We start from the raw sequence: 16,111 nt of genomic DNA, 5'->3' as shown, positions 1-16,111 counted from the left end.
TTAAGATAAAATCGAATAAAAATATTATATTATAAATTAAAACATTGAAATATTTAATAGTCATTCAAATTAGATTTTGCACTCCATTGAGTGCAACAGTAGGAAAAGTGTTGATTGGGCGGGCAGGTAAAAATTACTATTCCCACTCCAGTGGGTGCAAAAGTAGGGAAAGTGTTCGATAGCGGATGGGTAAAAATGACTCATCCCACTCTAGTGGGTGCAAAAGTAGGGAAAGTGTTGTATAGCGGAGGGGTAAACATTTCTATTCCCACTCCAGTGAGTGAAACAGTTGTGGAAAGTGTTGAATAGGGGAGGGGTCAAAAATACTATTCCCACTTTCTTGAGTGCAAAAGTAGGGAACGTGTTGAATAGCAGAGGGGTAAAAATTACTATTCTCACTCCAGTTTGTGCAACAGTATGGAAAGTTGTGGACAGCTGAGGGGTAAATATTAATATTTCCACTGGAGTCATTTCGAAATTAAAAACAAACAAACACAAAAGATTTTAAAATACAAAAAAATAAAATATATATAAAAGTTTTAAATATTACAAAAGATAGAAACAGATTAGAATGTTAAAGCGATCTAACAAATACCTAGAAAGATTATTTTGAAAAATTCCAAAATAATTTAAAAACAAAATACTATTTTTTAATATTACATTTTCAGAACCAAAACATTATTAAATAAATGTAATATTTTTTATTTCCTACCCTTTAACACCACACAATTCAAAACCCACATCTACATTTTTAAAAGAATGTACCTCCCTAAATAAAATACTTAATTATCAATTAAACAAATGTAAACAAATACAAATTAATTTACTCCCCAAACGTTACCCCTATGAAACAAAAACACACACACAAAATAACGATAAACACTTACCATAAATATTTATCAATTGATAAATTAATAATAATCAACTAATTAATTAATTGAACATAGATTATTTTCAACCTCTACCCCAATAAACACCACAGCCCACACCTAAATATCATTACATCATGTCCATAACCAATTTTACATTAATAAATTAATATAAATTAACAACAAATTATTAATTAATTTAAAAGAAGCTACTTCTTACTCTTTACCACTATAAACCCCACAACTTCCCACCCTATTCCCCTAAAACCCCACAAACTGCTCCTAAAGAATGACAAGATTAACATAATTGACAATTAATTAATTAATAATAATTATTGGCTAATTAATAAATAATAAATTATTTACCACAATAAAAACTATAAAATCTAAATTTAAATAAATAATAATACATAAAAAATATTCATTAATTTGTTATAATAAATTACTTCCCACCCTATTCCGCCCTATCACAACCTGCTACAGAACTTAAAAACTCAATATGTATTTAAGATAAAATTAGTAACTACTAAAAATGTAACAAATATTTCAAAAAACAAATTCTTATACAAAAAAATAGATCACATACTTTAAAAATACATACTAAAATACATACCACTAATTAAAACAACGATCTTTTATACAACTATATCTATATTACCAACTTCGATATTTACAAAAATGATATTTCTTACCTGCAAGTCAATATTCTTGACCACGATATTCCTGTCAATATTTCTGTATCACAATATTTAAAACTCGATACTTGTGTTTGTCGACATTTTAAACTTGATAATCTGTCTGTGCACCATAAATAAGGTCCTATGTATGTGCCTGAAGTTACAATACGTTGTAAATCAACACTGGAATTATAACCGCTGAATTTGTCCTTAAAAACGTCTTGGGGTTCCAGAAAACACTGTATTGGGGTTGTCACTAATGCTGTATTTGCTGTGATGGATTCTACTGTAATGCCTGCTGGTAGTTTGCCCCAGCAAATATTCCATGGTAATACCTTACTGATCACTGGTGCCTGCATCAGCCTACTACATGCTAGAAAAATTCACCAGAACAGCAAGGGAGTCAAGGGACTCTGTTACTTGGCTTAGGTGGCAACTTCAGAAAAGATTTGTATTGGCAGTAGACTTCTGAATAAAATGTTCCTACATGAAGAGAACACTGTGTGAGAGATGCACACATAAGCCAGATCGAGTTTAGAATCAATCTTTACGAGAAATAAGAGCCTTCATGCCACTTTATTTAATTGAAAAACGGAATTTGATTGAAGCCCGAAGGCCACATAGCCTGAAGACTCACACCTCATGCAATAATATCTCAGAGTGAGGCTGAGGAACTTGAAGTAACAAGATTGTTTGGAATCAAAAGAAGTTGTGAGAAGCGTTTGACAAACCAAGATAATGAAGCAAATTGAGGTGCGAGTTATTTTAACAAGAATATCAAGGGATAACATTCTTAAAAGTATGTTTGTTTAGATTACCAATACCTAACTCCACATCGATGAACCTTGATGATAAATATAAATACACACACACACACACACATATATATTTATATATATATCTTCTCTGTGACCTGACTTCTTCGATATCTTGTCCCTCGATATTCTGATCACAATATTGTGACTCTGTTTTTTTTAACTTTTATATTCCCTACCATATTCCCCAACTGAGACAGCATTCTTTGATGCAGAAGGCAAATGTGATGGAACCATAGAAGGCCTATTTATTTCAATTAAATAACTTGCTTGAAATTCTTTATATAGGCCTTTCTGGAGTAGTGACAAAGAAACAAAGGCCAAGTATGCTAAGTGTACAATAAATATAAACATTAGATCCAGAAGAGAACGCTATTTATGCAAATTTCTCCCTTTTCATTTGGCTGTCTGTGGACATGCCAAAATGTACACAACCACTCAAAGAAAGAGATAGATAGTCTACCACTGTAAATTTAATTGTATGAAATGCTCCTCGAATTACTTAAAATAACATGAACTAGCATTTTTATTTTCGCAATACCTCCTCTTGTTTTTCCTTGGATGTTTAGCCGTTTTTAGTTAGAAAGTAGGACGACCCATGTTAAGTGTCCCATTGAGAATGTTTGCTGCTTTGCCAATGATTCATAGTGGCACCTCAACCCTCAGCAATGTTACAGGGTATGCAGAAGCTTTTGGTCACAGAGTGGCTGTGGGTGGTATGAGATGCAATCAATGTTTATTGCAGCAGACTCCAATAGGCATTGGAAATCCCCCACTAGCTTTAAACTTCTTCTCCACACCATGCCATCTTCTCCCTGTTCCCTAAACACAGAACAACAATGGGAGGAACCCCGTTTTTGTCATCTAGAACTACACCCCTGGGCAATTAGGAAGCAGGAATAATCATCTGCAGTTAATAAATAGTTTTAAGTCTTCCTCAGTCCTTGCCTAAGATCTCCGGACATTGGTTTTGTACATATGGAGGTGACTAAAAGATGATTTACTCTGTGGCGTGCACAGTGCAATTGTTTTCATTTGCTAGTTCACTCATAAACATAGCTGCATTATTCACTAGAGAGCAAAAGGCACAGCCTTTTTCATCTTCATTCTTTCTCTGCTCCAGCAGAAAAGTTAATCTCCAGGCTACAACTACAGCTACAACACAGTGGGCCTGTTTAGAGTTTGGCAGATGAGTACTCCTTTGCAAACATGGGGGATATGCTGTCCAGCGTCCTACAAGTGCATTATATCCAAAGGCCTTCTAATACAGCGGACATGACAATGATCACTTTTGTGACAGAGTACCTGTCCACAGAATCTAAATCAAGCCCAGACAAATTAGAGCCAAATTAAAGTGGTATTTGTTAAAAGCTGTGTTTACTTCATTTTTCTCTGCAGCAAATGAGCCAGCTGACATCCTGCAGGAGGCAAAGGTGGAGATGATCCCAGTAAGCCGCTGCAACAGCTCTCAGTGGTACAGTGGAGCCGTTGGCAAATACAACCTGTGTGCTGGCTATGAGAAGGGCGGAGTGGACAGTTGCCAGGTATGTGTTTCTCACAGACAAGATTAGTGGAAGTCAGGCCGCCATGCCTGAGGGCCATATCACAGATGATGCCTGCAAGCACTAATTTAAGAGGCGCATCACAAAGCATTCTTTTCACTGGTGCTATTTCACCTTCTTAGTGGTAAGTCAGGGATTGCTTTGTTAAACATCGTTTCCACCATCTTATGAAAACAGAATTCTGGAGGTGGCAACATGTGACAAGAACAGTTGTGCATATTTGTTGTGTGTTGTTTTGTTGCGGCATTGATATTTTCTGTTGGATTTTTCTTGTGTTTTTGTGCTGTATTGCGATGTGATGTTATCTTGCACTGCTGTTATTTGGTGGCTTTCTGTTTTGATTATTTTGTTGTGATGTGCTTTGTTATGTTTTAAATGTGTAGTTATGTTGCTTTATTTATGTTATTGTACTCTGTTCTGTTGTTTACTTTATATAGGTCAAAAAATGCTGCTACATTTCCTGCCAAAAGCAGCACATTACTTTAAAGAACCACTTACTACTTCTCAGGAGATAAAATAGTGCTGATCCTGCTCTTCAACATCTTAACAGAGTCAGACAAAAACTGTTGCAGAGACTCTTTACATAGCTCACCCAGTGCTTACTATATCCTTATAGCCCACCGTAGCGGGCTATACAGGCCATTAAAGGCCTGCTCCAGCGTTACAGGGAGCAGGACTTTAATTGCTGGTCAGCTACGAAGGGCTGTAAGGCTATTAGAACATTCTGCCACTAGAGGGCAGAATGTTCTAACAAATTAAACAAAGGCTTCAGGATCCGAGGGGATTGAAATTCCCTCAGGCTCAAGAGGCCTTTGTGCAAAGAACATTGGAATGTTGCTCTCCGGGCCTTTACAGGCCCATAGAAGCACGGAGCACTCCATTGTATTGAATGGAGTGCTCCACATTCCAATGGTCTAATATATGTTACACGGCTCATGGTCTCTGGTAATTAGTCCAATGTAGGGCTGAATACTAGATTCTTGTGAAGCTTAGTCAGTGGGCAAATTGGTAGTCAACAGAGTTGAAGGCTGATAAGAGGTCAATAGGGAGGAGGGTGTTCACTATGTTACAGTGAACAGTGTTTTAGATGTCATACTAGATTGCAACTAAAATAGATTGAGCACAGTTTGAAATCCAGTCTGCCTGGAGGTTTGTTTATTCAAGAAAGTCAGTGATGTGCAGACAAATTGATTTCCCAAAGAGGTTACCCAGAAACAGCCAATTAAGTATAGATCTGCAGCATACTAAGTCTGACCAACCGGACCTCACTTTTTGATAATGAGGGACGTTTAAGGTCATTGAGAAACTCTCCATTTTAAGGGGCACAGGTCAGCTGAGGAGCTGGTGACCCTGAAAGTTTTGGTTAGGTCTATAGTTTACTTTATGGAAGCCAACTCATAAACAAAGTTTGGTTGCCTGATAAAAGGAAGCAGATTTAGTGTGGCTGGCAAAGGAAGGTGGGCAAGATAAAGGGGGTCATTAAGATGGTGGGCGGACTTTGCCCGCCCGCCATCCTGATCGGGATTGGGACCGCCCGCCATAAGGGCGGGGGTCCCGTAGGTGGTATTAGGATGTGCCCGCCACAGTGGCGGGCACATCCTGTATTAGTAGCATTGTGACGGGCGGTGCTCTCGGCACCGCCCGCCACAATGCTAAAAATGCTTTACATCATTTGCATTTACAAAGCAGCAGACACTGCGCGGTGCCTGCCGCTTTGTGAATGCAAATGAAGGGGGGTACCACAGGTACCCCCCCTGCTCACCCCTCTACTCACCTTTACTCCGAGGGCCCGCACGGGGCCCCCAGAGTGAAGTCCGCCTGCCCAATGCCGCCACGTAAAGCATTGAAAAATGCCCATGATAATATGACTGGCGGTGTCTGATAGACACCGCCACCATATTATCCCTTTTCCACCCCGGCCGCAAGGCGACCGGGGCGGAAAAGCGGCGGACGGTCTTTCCGTCCGCCGAGGTCCCCCCCGCCATCCTAATATGGCAGGCGGAAAACGAGAGATGATGGAGGGCGGATTGCCCCCACCAGGCTGGCAGTGGCAACCGCCAGCCTGGAGGGGGCAATCCGCCCACCATCATAATGGGCCTCTAAGTGTTTCAAATTTGATCCAGAGAGGAGTTGGTGCAGGTTAAGGTGCAATCCAGATTACAGAATTTAGAGGCCGGTGGGCATCAGTGGTGCTGAAAGGTATCAGCAGTGGGGTTGGCCCTAGGGAAGATCAAGGTGGCTCGACCGGGCAGATCCAGATCTGTCCGAATATCCAAGGTGCCCACCTTGAATCCAGGGGCCCAACTGGTTCCGAGGGAAAACCCACCTGCAGAGGACCAGTAGGGGCCACTCCGAACCCACGGGCCATGATGGCACTCCAGCGATGATGGGCTGTCCAAATAAGAGGTGCATGGCCTCATAAAACTCACAGAGTTGGGAGGGGGCCGCTCCGGCCCTGGGAAACTTGGGGAGGAGTAGAGAAGGCTCAACTGCAGAGCCAGGCCTTGAATGTCAATGCTCCCTCATATCATCAAATGAATTCAACAGACGGGACGAAGTCAAAGACCTCTTTAACTTCTTAGTCTTCTGATACTTGTGGGACTCACTCAAACATCCAGATGACTTCGAGTGCTATGACCTGGAGGGGCTCCACAACCGATCCCAGGACCTTCCTCTTAACAGGGATCAAGACCGTTGTGGTGTTCCATCTTGAGGGGCAAGAAACTTGAGGGAAAGCTCCCTCAATGGCTTGGGGTGCATGACACGACAATCAGAACAAGTCTTGGCATTGTGGTCATGCTCGAGACACCAGAGGCAGATGAGGTTTGGGTCCGTCACTGACATCTACCTGTGACTGGTGGACATCCCTGCCACACCAGGCAATGAAGTCTAATAATGTCTCCAACAAAATGCTGAAACAGTCAGTCAAAAAGTAACTGGGGGAAAGCCCTCTCTGGATCTGCGCTGACATGGCGCAGAAAGAAAAGAATTGAAGTCAGAGTGCTGAGGTGGCACCTATATAGGCACTGTGCATGTAACTTCTGGCAAGGCACCGCCACCGATGTTTTTTTTTTTAAACCGTTTTTATTGCAGGAAAAGATGCAAGTCACATACGTACAATATTACAACCCCGCGGGCGTCGCCTTGCCTGACTTTCTTCAATGGGAAGATATACACAGCCATTTAGCCCACAACCCGGGGGTCATGCGGCGTCAGTCAACGGGTCAACCTGCTTGCCATCGTGCGCATCTGATTGCAGTTTCATTCGGAGTATTCGAACCTGCTTTTAACATTTTCGCCCCACGCCCCTCTAATCATCCCTCCCTCCCTCCCTCAATCCCTCCCCTTCTTCCCAACTACCCACCAACCCCAACTTAACCTTAACCCTCCCCCCCGAGTGCTCGACCCTGCGCCTACGCTCTGCCTCAAAGTTCCTGTGTGTGTGCAATCAGGAGTGATAGTGTTGTGTTGGGAATGTGCAACTGGTTAGCGATTGGGTACTACTACACTCGACTCGCTGTCCTCATCTTCTAACGCGCTGTCCCTGAGTGCCTTCACTAGCATCTCCCATTCCATGGCCTCTTCCAGTGCTTTATCGTCTGATCTGCGGCGGGCTAATTGATACCTAAGCGTGCTCTCGCTCGCGGCCCATTTAAGCATTTCGTTAGTCCACCTTCGCAGCGTAGGGCATCGTTTCGACTTCCAATTCCTCGTTAGTTCCCTTTTAGCTAAGATCAGACCCATGTCCACAAACTTGCTAGAAATTCTGTTCTTGGGTGTATGCGGGAACCAGTGTAATAAGCCCGCAGCCTTGGAGATTTGTAATTCCCGGTCAGTAACCACCGTATTCAAGGTCTCAATAAATAACCTCCCTCCAGTAATCCCGCAAGTGTGCGCAGTCCCAGAGCATATGGCCCAGGTCCGCCCCCACTGTATTGCACCTGGGGCACGCCGCATCCGCCACTCCGAAGTACTTTTCAACCCTCCTGGGTGTGAGATAGGCCCTATGCAGTACATAGAAGTGGATTAGCTGAAAACGGGCGTTCCTTGTACTCTTTCTCGCCCGCCGCACTATCTGTGCCCATGTGGTATCGGGGATCTCAGTTCCCAGTTCCAGCTCCCAAGCCTCTTTCAGCGTGGTTAGGGGTTGCAGCGTTTCACGTGACATTCGCGAATAGAGGCACGTTACCGCCTTGTACGTACCCGCCGCCATCATGGTGTATTGACAAGTCATGGACGTCGGGGGCTCTTGAGTTCCCTCCTCCCAGTGTGCCTGCATTGCGAGTGTTATAGCTGCGTGCATTAAAAAGTCCCCCTTCGGAAGGTCGAAGCGTCTTGCAGCGTCTGATAGGGGATCAGTTCCCCATCCTCATATAGGTCTCCCAGTACCTGCAGTCCAGCCTCCTCCCATCTCTGTAGCCTCGACCAATCGCCCCCATTCGGGAGCGCCGTTACCTTACCGAGGGGTATCCCAGGCGCATACATGCGTCGCACCCCGACCTGTTTCTGCGCTCGATTCCAGCAGAGTCTGTACGTCTGCTCTTCCAGCGACAGGTCCCTAAGAAACAGTTTTTGCTGTAAGGTGATGAAGGCTAGTACATGGCGGGGGGTGCCCGCCTCTCTGTCCTCCTCCGGTCAACGGTACGCCTTCCCCACCTCCTGCGTGAAGGTCTGCAGCTGCGCAGCCAGGTAGTATAGCTCAAAGTCGGGGACCGCCATGCCTCCCTCATCTTTTGGCCGGAGCAGTGTTGTCAGAGCAATTCTGCGCCTGCCCGCACTCCAAAGGAAGGAGATCAATAAAGATCTCAGCTGTCGGAAGACCGACCTAGGTATCCATACAGGCAGCACGCGAAAGTAATATAGAAGGCGCGGCAGGGCTATAATTTTTACCAGGGATATACGTCCCGTGACCGATAGCGGGAGAGTAGACCAGAAGGTCATATTACCACGTAGCGCCCAAATACAGCGACCCACGTTGCCCTCTAGCAGGTCCGCAGCCTTGTGGTATATATACACCCCCAGGTATTTCAGGCAATCCGGCGCCCAGGCCAACTGTGTGCGGATGGTAGGTTCCTGTTCACCGTGACGTAACGGGAATAGGCACGACTTGGGTCAATTCACCCGCAGCCCAGATAATCTGCCAAAGGCCACCAGCAGTCTTTCCGCCCCCTCCAGTGCCTCCCTCGGGTTCTCTAGATATAGCAGGAGATCGTCTGCATACAGCGAGACAAGGTGTGGTTGTCCCCGATAAGTCAAGCCGGCGAAGGAGAGCCCCTTCCTGACTTCCGCCGTGAAGGGCTCGATCGCTAAAGCGAACAGCAGGGGAGATAGGGAACATCCCTGCCGGGTGCCTCGGCTGACTGGGTATGGGTCCGACACAAAGGGACCCACCCGCACCCGTGCAACCGCCGAGCCGTAAAGGACTTTCGTCCAACCTATGTACTCGTCCCCAAGGCCAAAGTGTTGCATAACCTTCTATAGGTACTCTCACTCCAGGCTGTCGAATGCTTTTTCTATGTCGATCTTCAAGATCACTGGCGTGTGCATGGCAGGCCACTGTTCCCCCAGCAGGCGAATCAATCGACGTATATTAGCAGTCGTATTGCGCGCTGGAATGAAGCCAGACTGGTCATTGTGGACCAGCATCGTCATGTGCTGCAGCAACCTGGTCGCCAAGATGGTACTCAGGATTTTGTAGTCCACTGTCAACATGGACAGTGGCCTGTAGGATGCTGGATGTTTGCTCTCCCTACCCAGCTTCAGGAGCGGAATCATGAGCGCCTCGCACATGGAAGCAGGCAGCCCCTCCCGAGCCTTAGCCTCGCTATACACCGCCTGAAGCCTCGGGGCAAGTAGATCAATATACTTGCTATAAAATTCGACCGGAAGCCCATCCAGGCCCGGGGTTTTGTTTCTGGTCATTTTCTTCACTGCACTCCTTATCTCGCCCAGTTCTATACCCCTGCCCAGAGCATCCGCCTGTTCTGGTTCCAAGCACGGCAGCTGCAGGCCCTCCAAGAAAGCGGTCATCTCCGCCTCCCACCCCTCGAGTGCGCTCTCGTAGAGCGTCTCGTAGTACAAGCGGAAGCACTCCAAAATCTCCGCCTGGGTGTGGCGGACTAGGCCGTCCTCCCCTTCAATGGCTAAAATAGGGTGGCTTCATCTTGTGGGGTTGGCCAACCAGGCCAGCAGCATCCCCGCTTTATCCCCCTCCGCGTGCGCCCTTACTGAGTAGGATTTATAGTCGAAACAGCGAAGCCGTTCCATCTCCACAGCCACCATTTCCTTGGCAGCACTCACCGTCTCTAGTAACTCCGGGCGGTTGGGGCGCTCCTTCTCGGCAGCACGCAATGTTGTTTCTGCTCTGTCCAGATCGTCTAGCAAAGATTTACGAGCCCCCAAGTACTTTCCTATACAATTGCCCCTGATAACTGTCTTAAAGGCATTCCACTCATATGCTCTAGTCAATGCCGTGCCCTCATTCTCCTCGAAGTAGCACGTGACCCGGTCCCCCAGCACCCCCCAGCGTGTCCAGCCTCAGTTGCCACGTCGAGACCTGCGAAGCCTCAGTCATCCAATTGAGGGTCAGCAGTAGGGGATTATGGTCAGAGATCGTGCGTGCAAGGTATTCCGAGTTGGATACCGCCGGTAGCACCTGAGAGGAGCACAAAAAAGTGTCCAGGCGTACATGGAGGTCGTGCAATCCAGAGTAGAAGGAATAGTCCCTCACCATTGGGTGGTGCACCCGCCAGGCGTCCTGGAGTTCCCAACTCTCCTGCCAATGCACCCTGCGCTTCGCCAACCGGTGCATAGGAGACGTCCCTAGCGGAGGATGAGATCTATCCAGTTCGACATCGATCACCGAGTTGAAGTCCCCTCCTATTATGATGGGGCCAGCTAAAAACCCCGCCAGAGCCCCAGACAGTTTGGTGAAAAAGGACGCCTGGTCTATGTTAGGCGCATACACACTGCAGAGCGCTATGTCCTTGCCTTTCAGTTTCCCCTCCACTGCTACAAACCTACCCTCCGGGTCTACCATATGCTTATTGGCTTGGAAAGGAGTCCCCGCCCGCACCCAAATCAGAACCCCTCTGTCGAATGCGGAATATGTGGTGTGAAATAGTTGTCCCCTCCACCTTCTCTGTAGCGCTGTACCCTCTTGTTTCGTTCGATGCGTTTCCTGCAGCAGCGCTATCTGCACCCCTCTCCGAACCAAGTATGCATGTATTTTATGCCTCCGTGCCATCGTGTGCAGACCCCTCACATTCCAGGTTAAACACTTCACTTGTCCATTGTTAGCCATAATCACACGTTACACTGCAAAGTCCAGTAGCGGCGTTCAGCCTGGCACACAGGGTCACACTCCCCCCCCCCCGTCCCAACTCAACAGAACCCCCCCTATCCACCCCAAGCACCCCCAACTACTCTAAGCGCCCTCACCCCCAGAACAGGACCCAGCCTAGCAAGCGCAGCTCCCATCCAAACGTGTTGAAGACCTAGCTTCCTACCCCCCACACAACTCGACTACCCCGCAGTCGACACTATGGTGGCCTTATGGGTCCGAAAGGCGTTGCTCGACCCCGAAGGTGGTCAATCTAGTCCCAGTACTTCCAGCCCATGATCCCCCCATGCAAGTCCAGCGTTCCATCCCTTTACCAGTGTTTGTCGCCATTCGCCAGCAAAGGCATCCCCCAGGCACCTTACTATCCCGACATAGGGCGTCTCCAGTCTCATTCGTCCATAAGGCATCCCGACGTCTGTGGCGTGACATCCGAGCCCTTACCACTGTTCAAGTCCGATTGTTCTGCTTCTGAGCCAGTAGCTAGGCCCTCCGCCTCCGAGCTGTCGCATGATCTAGACCTCGTAGTCCCCGACAGTTCCATTACCACTTGCAGCGCGGCCTTTCTCTCGCCTTCAGTCTGTGAATCCGTCGGTTTCTTGGCTCTATGTCGGCGCTTCCGGATCCTCTGTGATCTTCTCGTCGGCTGCTGAGTTCGTTCGTCCTCAGCCCTGTGCTTCGCCCCATCGGTGCCGGCTTTGTACGTGTCCCACCACGCCCAGGCGTCCGCCGAGTTGTGGAAGAATAGCGCCTTATCGTCCACCACCACCCTGAGTTTGGCCGGAAACAGAAGTGAATACGCCAGACCCTCAGCTCGAAGTTCTTTTTTGAGCGACAAGAACGAGGCTCGTAGCTTCTGCATCTCGTACGTGTAATCAGGGAAAAGCGTCACTCTGCTATTGTCCACCTGGAAGGGACCCACATCCCTTGCCCGTTGCAACAACCAGTCCCAGTCCTTGTAATGCAACAATTTTATCACTACCGGGCGGGGCAATTGGCCCGGTTTAGGAGGATGAGCCGGGACCCTGTGCGCCTGTTCCAACGTGAAGAAGGGAGAGAGGCCCTCTGGTGCCGCCTCCGTCCTCAGCCATTGTTCGAGGTATCCCACCATATCGTCCCATTCTTTCTGTTCCGGAAGGCCCACTAAGCGCACATTGTTGCGCCTGTTACGGTTTTCGGCATCCTCCGCCCTCCTCTCCAAGGCCTGGATGCGGTCCAGTGCGTCTCCTAGTCTCTCCTCCATAGTCTTGTGCTCGGGCAGTATCTCCTTGAGGGTGTTTTCCGCAGCTTTGACCCTATCCTTCAGTTTGTTGTGGTCGGCTCGCAATAGTCCCAGGCCCGTCGCCACTTGGGCAATATCTTGCTGTAGTGCCTCCTTGGTGGCTTGATGGCTTCCAGGATGCAATTTTGCAGCTGCTGCAGGTCCGTCTGGGATTGTGGTGGGCTTTCCGCCGCTCCCGAGCTCGCAGCCTCCTTCCCTTTTCCCCTAGGTTTCCCCATTCCGTTCGCTGGAGAAAAGGAGGGGGGGGGAAGAAACTTCGGAACTCTCTTCAGCCACTCGATGGAGGGCGCCTTCAACATTCAATGTCTGAAATCGGCAGGGAGCGCCGCAGCCCGATCAGCGTGGCAGTTCAAGCCCCCGCTCCGTCACCAGCAGGCTCCAGTCAAATCTGACCCCAGGCCACCAGACCCCTCAGGGATAGTGGGAGTCAATCCGCCAGTGCAGCCTCCGTTGGCTCCAGTCGATGTCATCCCGGAGTCCTCTGGTCTTCCGAACCCGGTTCCCTCTCGCTGGTGTCGCACCGGCAACTAGGCCCGCACCTCGACCCCTCCGTGGGGGGGCGACAACTCGCGGGAGTCGCTTCTCGCCTCGTCGTCGTGTAGTCCAGGGCCTCTCTCAGGATGCGTCCGGAGGCGTGCCCAGTACGCCTCTGAGCCAGCCTGTTCACGTCTCCCGCACCCCTGTTAGGCGCTGAGCCCTCCGCGGCCCCTCGGTGCCAGGGCGGCCGCCATCTTACACTCCTCAACTTTTGTCCGTAGGAGGTCCAACCTACCCAGGCTGTAGGTTCGGCAAACTCCCCTGCTCACAGCACGGTGGAATAATCAAGCGGGCTCAGGTGACAACCCCTTCGTCTAAGGCCGTCCCCCCAAAGGGTCGCTAAGGGGACCCCGCCATCAAGGGCTCGAAAGCCAGCTCCGGACGCCATCTTGTTCCATCGTCCCTTCGGCGCTTCTTCGCGCTTCTCACGAGCCGATGAGCGCCGTGGGCACCCCGATTACGTCGCCTGAGGGTCCTTTGCTGTTCAGGTGCCCTTAAGTGGTCGAATGATGCACTTTAGGGTGGATTTCGTGCAGTTTTTCAGGATAAAAGCGGGGGTCGGGAGCGGAGCTCCGGGCTCACGCCGCCAGTCCGCTCGGCATCCAAGCCACGCCCAAGGCACCGCCACCGATGTCACATGGAGCCGAATGACGCCACTTACTGGTGCACAAGGGTACTGCTCAGGAAAAAGTTCCAGATCCAGTCTGTTATCTGGGGATAATTCTAAGGTAAGGAATCTGCGGCTAAAAGTCTCTATCAGATATAAGGTAAGTAGAAGGAACTTGTTAATGGGGAAGGTGGGTAGAGATAGGTATGGTGGGAAAAAGAAGGGTAGGGAAGATATTGAGTAGAGTGAGACTTCTGTCAGAAAGGATTTGGCCGATGCAAGAATGTTGATATGAATTTAGCTGGTGGTTTTTTGGATTATGACATTTTGGCAAGGTATATGGGTGCAATCTTGAGATGTGGTGACTATGCTGTTGAAAGAGAAACTAAGAGGTAGAGAAACTCAGTGATAATCTCTACTGAGCAAATGGAGGAAATTTACTGAGAACTCTATGGGGTCCACCAAGAAGTGAATAGTTCACCTATGAGAAAGGCGAGAATCCACAGAGGCCACAATCCATTGAGGGCTCTATACAGTTTGCATAGAATCCTAAGGTCAGAAACCCATTCATAAATCTCTAGAATACTCTCTGTTGTAAGGAGTGGACTTCCCACTGAGGACTCAATGAAGTCCACCCAGGAGCGAAAGAAAGAGGGTTCACTTAGAAGTGAGAGGGGTGGGTCCCAATGCGATTCTGGGGAGTCCACCTAGGAGCAAGAGAAGGGTGACCCAATTAGAAGCCTGTATGGTTTGGAGATAGGCCTTCCATTATAAAGATGTCTTAGTTTTATGTATATGAAGTATATATGTAATATGATGCATTGTCATCTTTTTGAGGGACGTATGAAAGAGATCTAAGGCTCAGTATTTGAACATAGAACAGCGCAGTGTAAAAAATTATTACAAAGACTCCTTAAAAGACAGTTTCATTAGAATGAAGACCGATGCGCTTAGAAAGAGAGGCCTTTCTGGAAATTGATAGGGTGTCTCACATCATCCTAGCCTCCAGAGTGAAAGTTCTAGGCTACAGGTGCTTAACTGGGGGATCCAGTAGGTTGCTGGATATCCCCCTTGTTGGATGTATTTCAGGTCCGGGTTGAGATACAATGTGAAAATTGTGCACAAGTATCAATTAGGCAACAGGAGAGGGTATTGTAGGCCATAAATCAGCTGCATTGCTCACCCCAATTCTGAGGTAGCAGATGTCCCCTGCTAAAGGGTTGGAGTGCCTTAGCAGATCTGTGTGGTAAGTCGGTGCAGTGGTATGACAGAAATTACTGAAGGTCAGGAGGGTTAGGCTGGAGATGCAAAGATAAAAGTGCATGTCAAGGTCCCTGTAGCAGGTAAGGTTGAGGTGTAGTGGCAGAACAATATGTGAGTTGCAATGCAGGAATAAGAAAACACACAACCCGGTATGCTTTAGGCACATTTGCTGACTTACATGGATTTTTCTAGCAACTGTTTCTTTTACTTTTGTAGGGAGACAGTGGAGGCCCTCTCATGTGTAAAGACACAGACTCTTCAATTTACTATGTGGTGGGTGTCACAAGCTGGGGGAGGGGATGTGCCCAGGCCCAGAGCCCTGGGGTCTACAGCTCCACACAGTTTTTCCGGAATTGGATCATAAACACTGCTCAAGGATCTACGCTCTACTTCCCACCATCCGTTCCAGCCGCTCCAGTGGGAAATGACATAGAATCTTCAGAATCCTACGAAAACAACATACATGATTTATCTGATGAGAACTGGAACAAGGAAGAGACAACCGATGACTTCACACCCACCACAGAGAATGTAGCCTTAGTTGATGAATATTATGATATGTATTATGATTATGACAAGGCAAAAAAACATGTCCTTCCCAGAATCCAGAAGACTCTACCTCGTTTGGAAAGACCTCAGAGAGGCTGATTTAGCCTGCTTGAATTCCTATGAGAAAATCTGCTTGTCATCTTGCTGAGATGATGAAACAGGGACATAACGTACTGCCACCTATTGCCAATTAGGTAATTTCCAATTAAATGTGTTTTATTTGTTCAGTTTTGTGTTTACCGGGTGTTTATTTTATATGTTGTTTACATTTTTATTTTTTATCTGGAGAAATCACAGACAATACATTAATTACAGTATTACATCAATTATACACATCAGCTAAAATAATCTGATATCCTCGTTTCATATACCATCGATCAGATACTACAAATTTATAAAGATTTCTCTCCGAGCATCTTCAGGTTTACCACAATTGCACAAACCGATAATATTATCATATCATAAAACTGAGGGGGTGGGATGGGTGGGGAGTGCAGGAGCCCAAGAAGCTACCAAAAACTCCCTCCTACAATACAATAACTTCTACATTCTTACACAAAAAGCTCCCAAAGAGCCACAAACGTCATTAATGATCCAGTTCTTAATGCATA

The 16,111-nt window shown here is 47.5% G+C and overlaps 1 protein-coding gene across 1 annotated transcript in view; it reads left to right on the top strand.

Moving 5' to 3' along the window:
* LOC147750920 (acrosin-like) overlaps positions 1-15,726 on the top strand; it is a 110,949-nt gene extending 95,223 nt beyond the window's left edge. Inside the window, exons 4-5 of the mRNA XM_086937324.1 lie at positions 3,760-3,905; positions 15,168-15,726. Of these exons, the coding sequence (XP_086793450.1) occupies positions 3,760-3,905; positions 15,168-15,599 (578 nt within the window). The 3' untranslated portion in view covers positions 15,600-15,726. The remainder of the gene's footprint in view (positions 1-3,759; positions 3,906-15,167) is intronic.
* The last annotated feature ends 385 nt before the right edge of the window (positions 15,727-16,111 follow it).

The sequence above is a fragment of the Lissotriton vulgaris genome, chromosome 1_1 (assembly GCF_964263255.1).
Source record: "Lissotriton vulgaris chromosome 1_1, aLisVul1.2, whole genome shotgun sequence".
In the NCBI taxonomy this organism is placed as follows: domain Eukaryota; kingdom Metazoa; phylum Chordata; class Amphibia; order Caudata; family Salamandridae; genus Lissotriton; species Lissotriton vulgaris.
The sequence above is the reverse complement of the archived record's forward strand: the minus strand, read 5'-3'. Positions and strand labels throughout refer to the sequence as shown.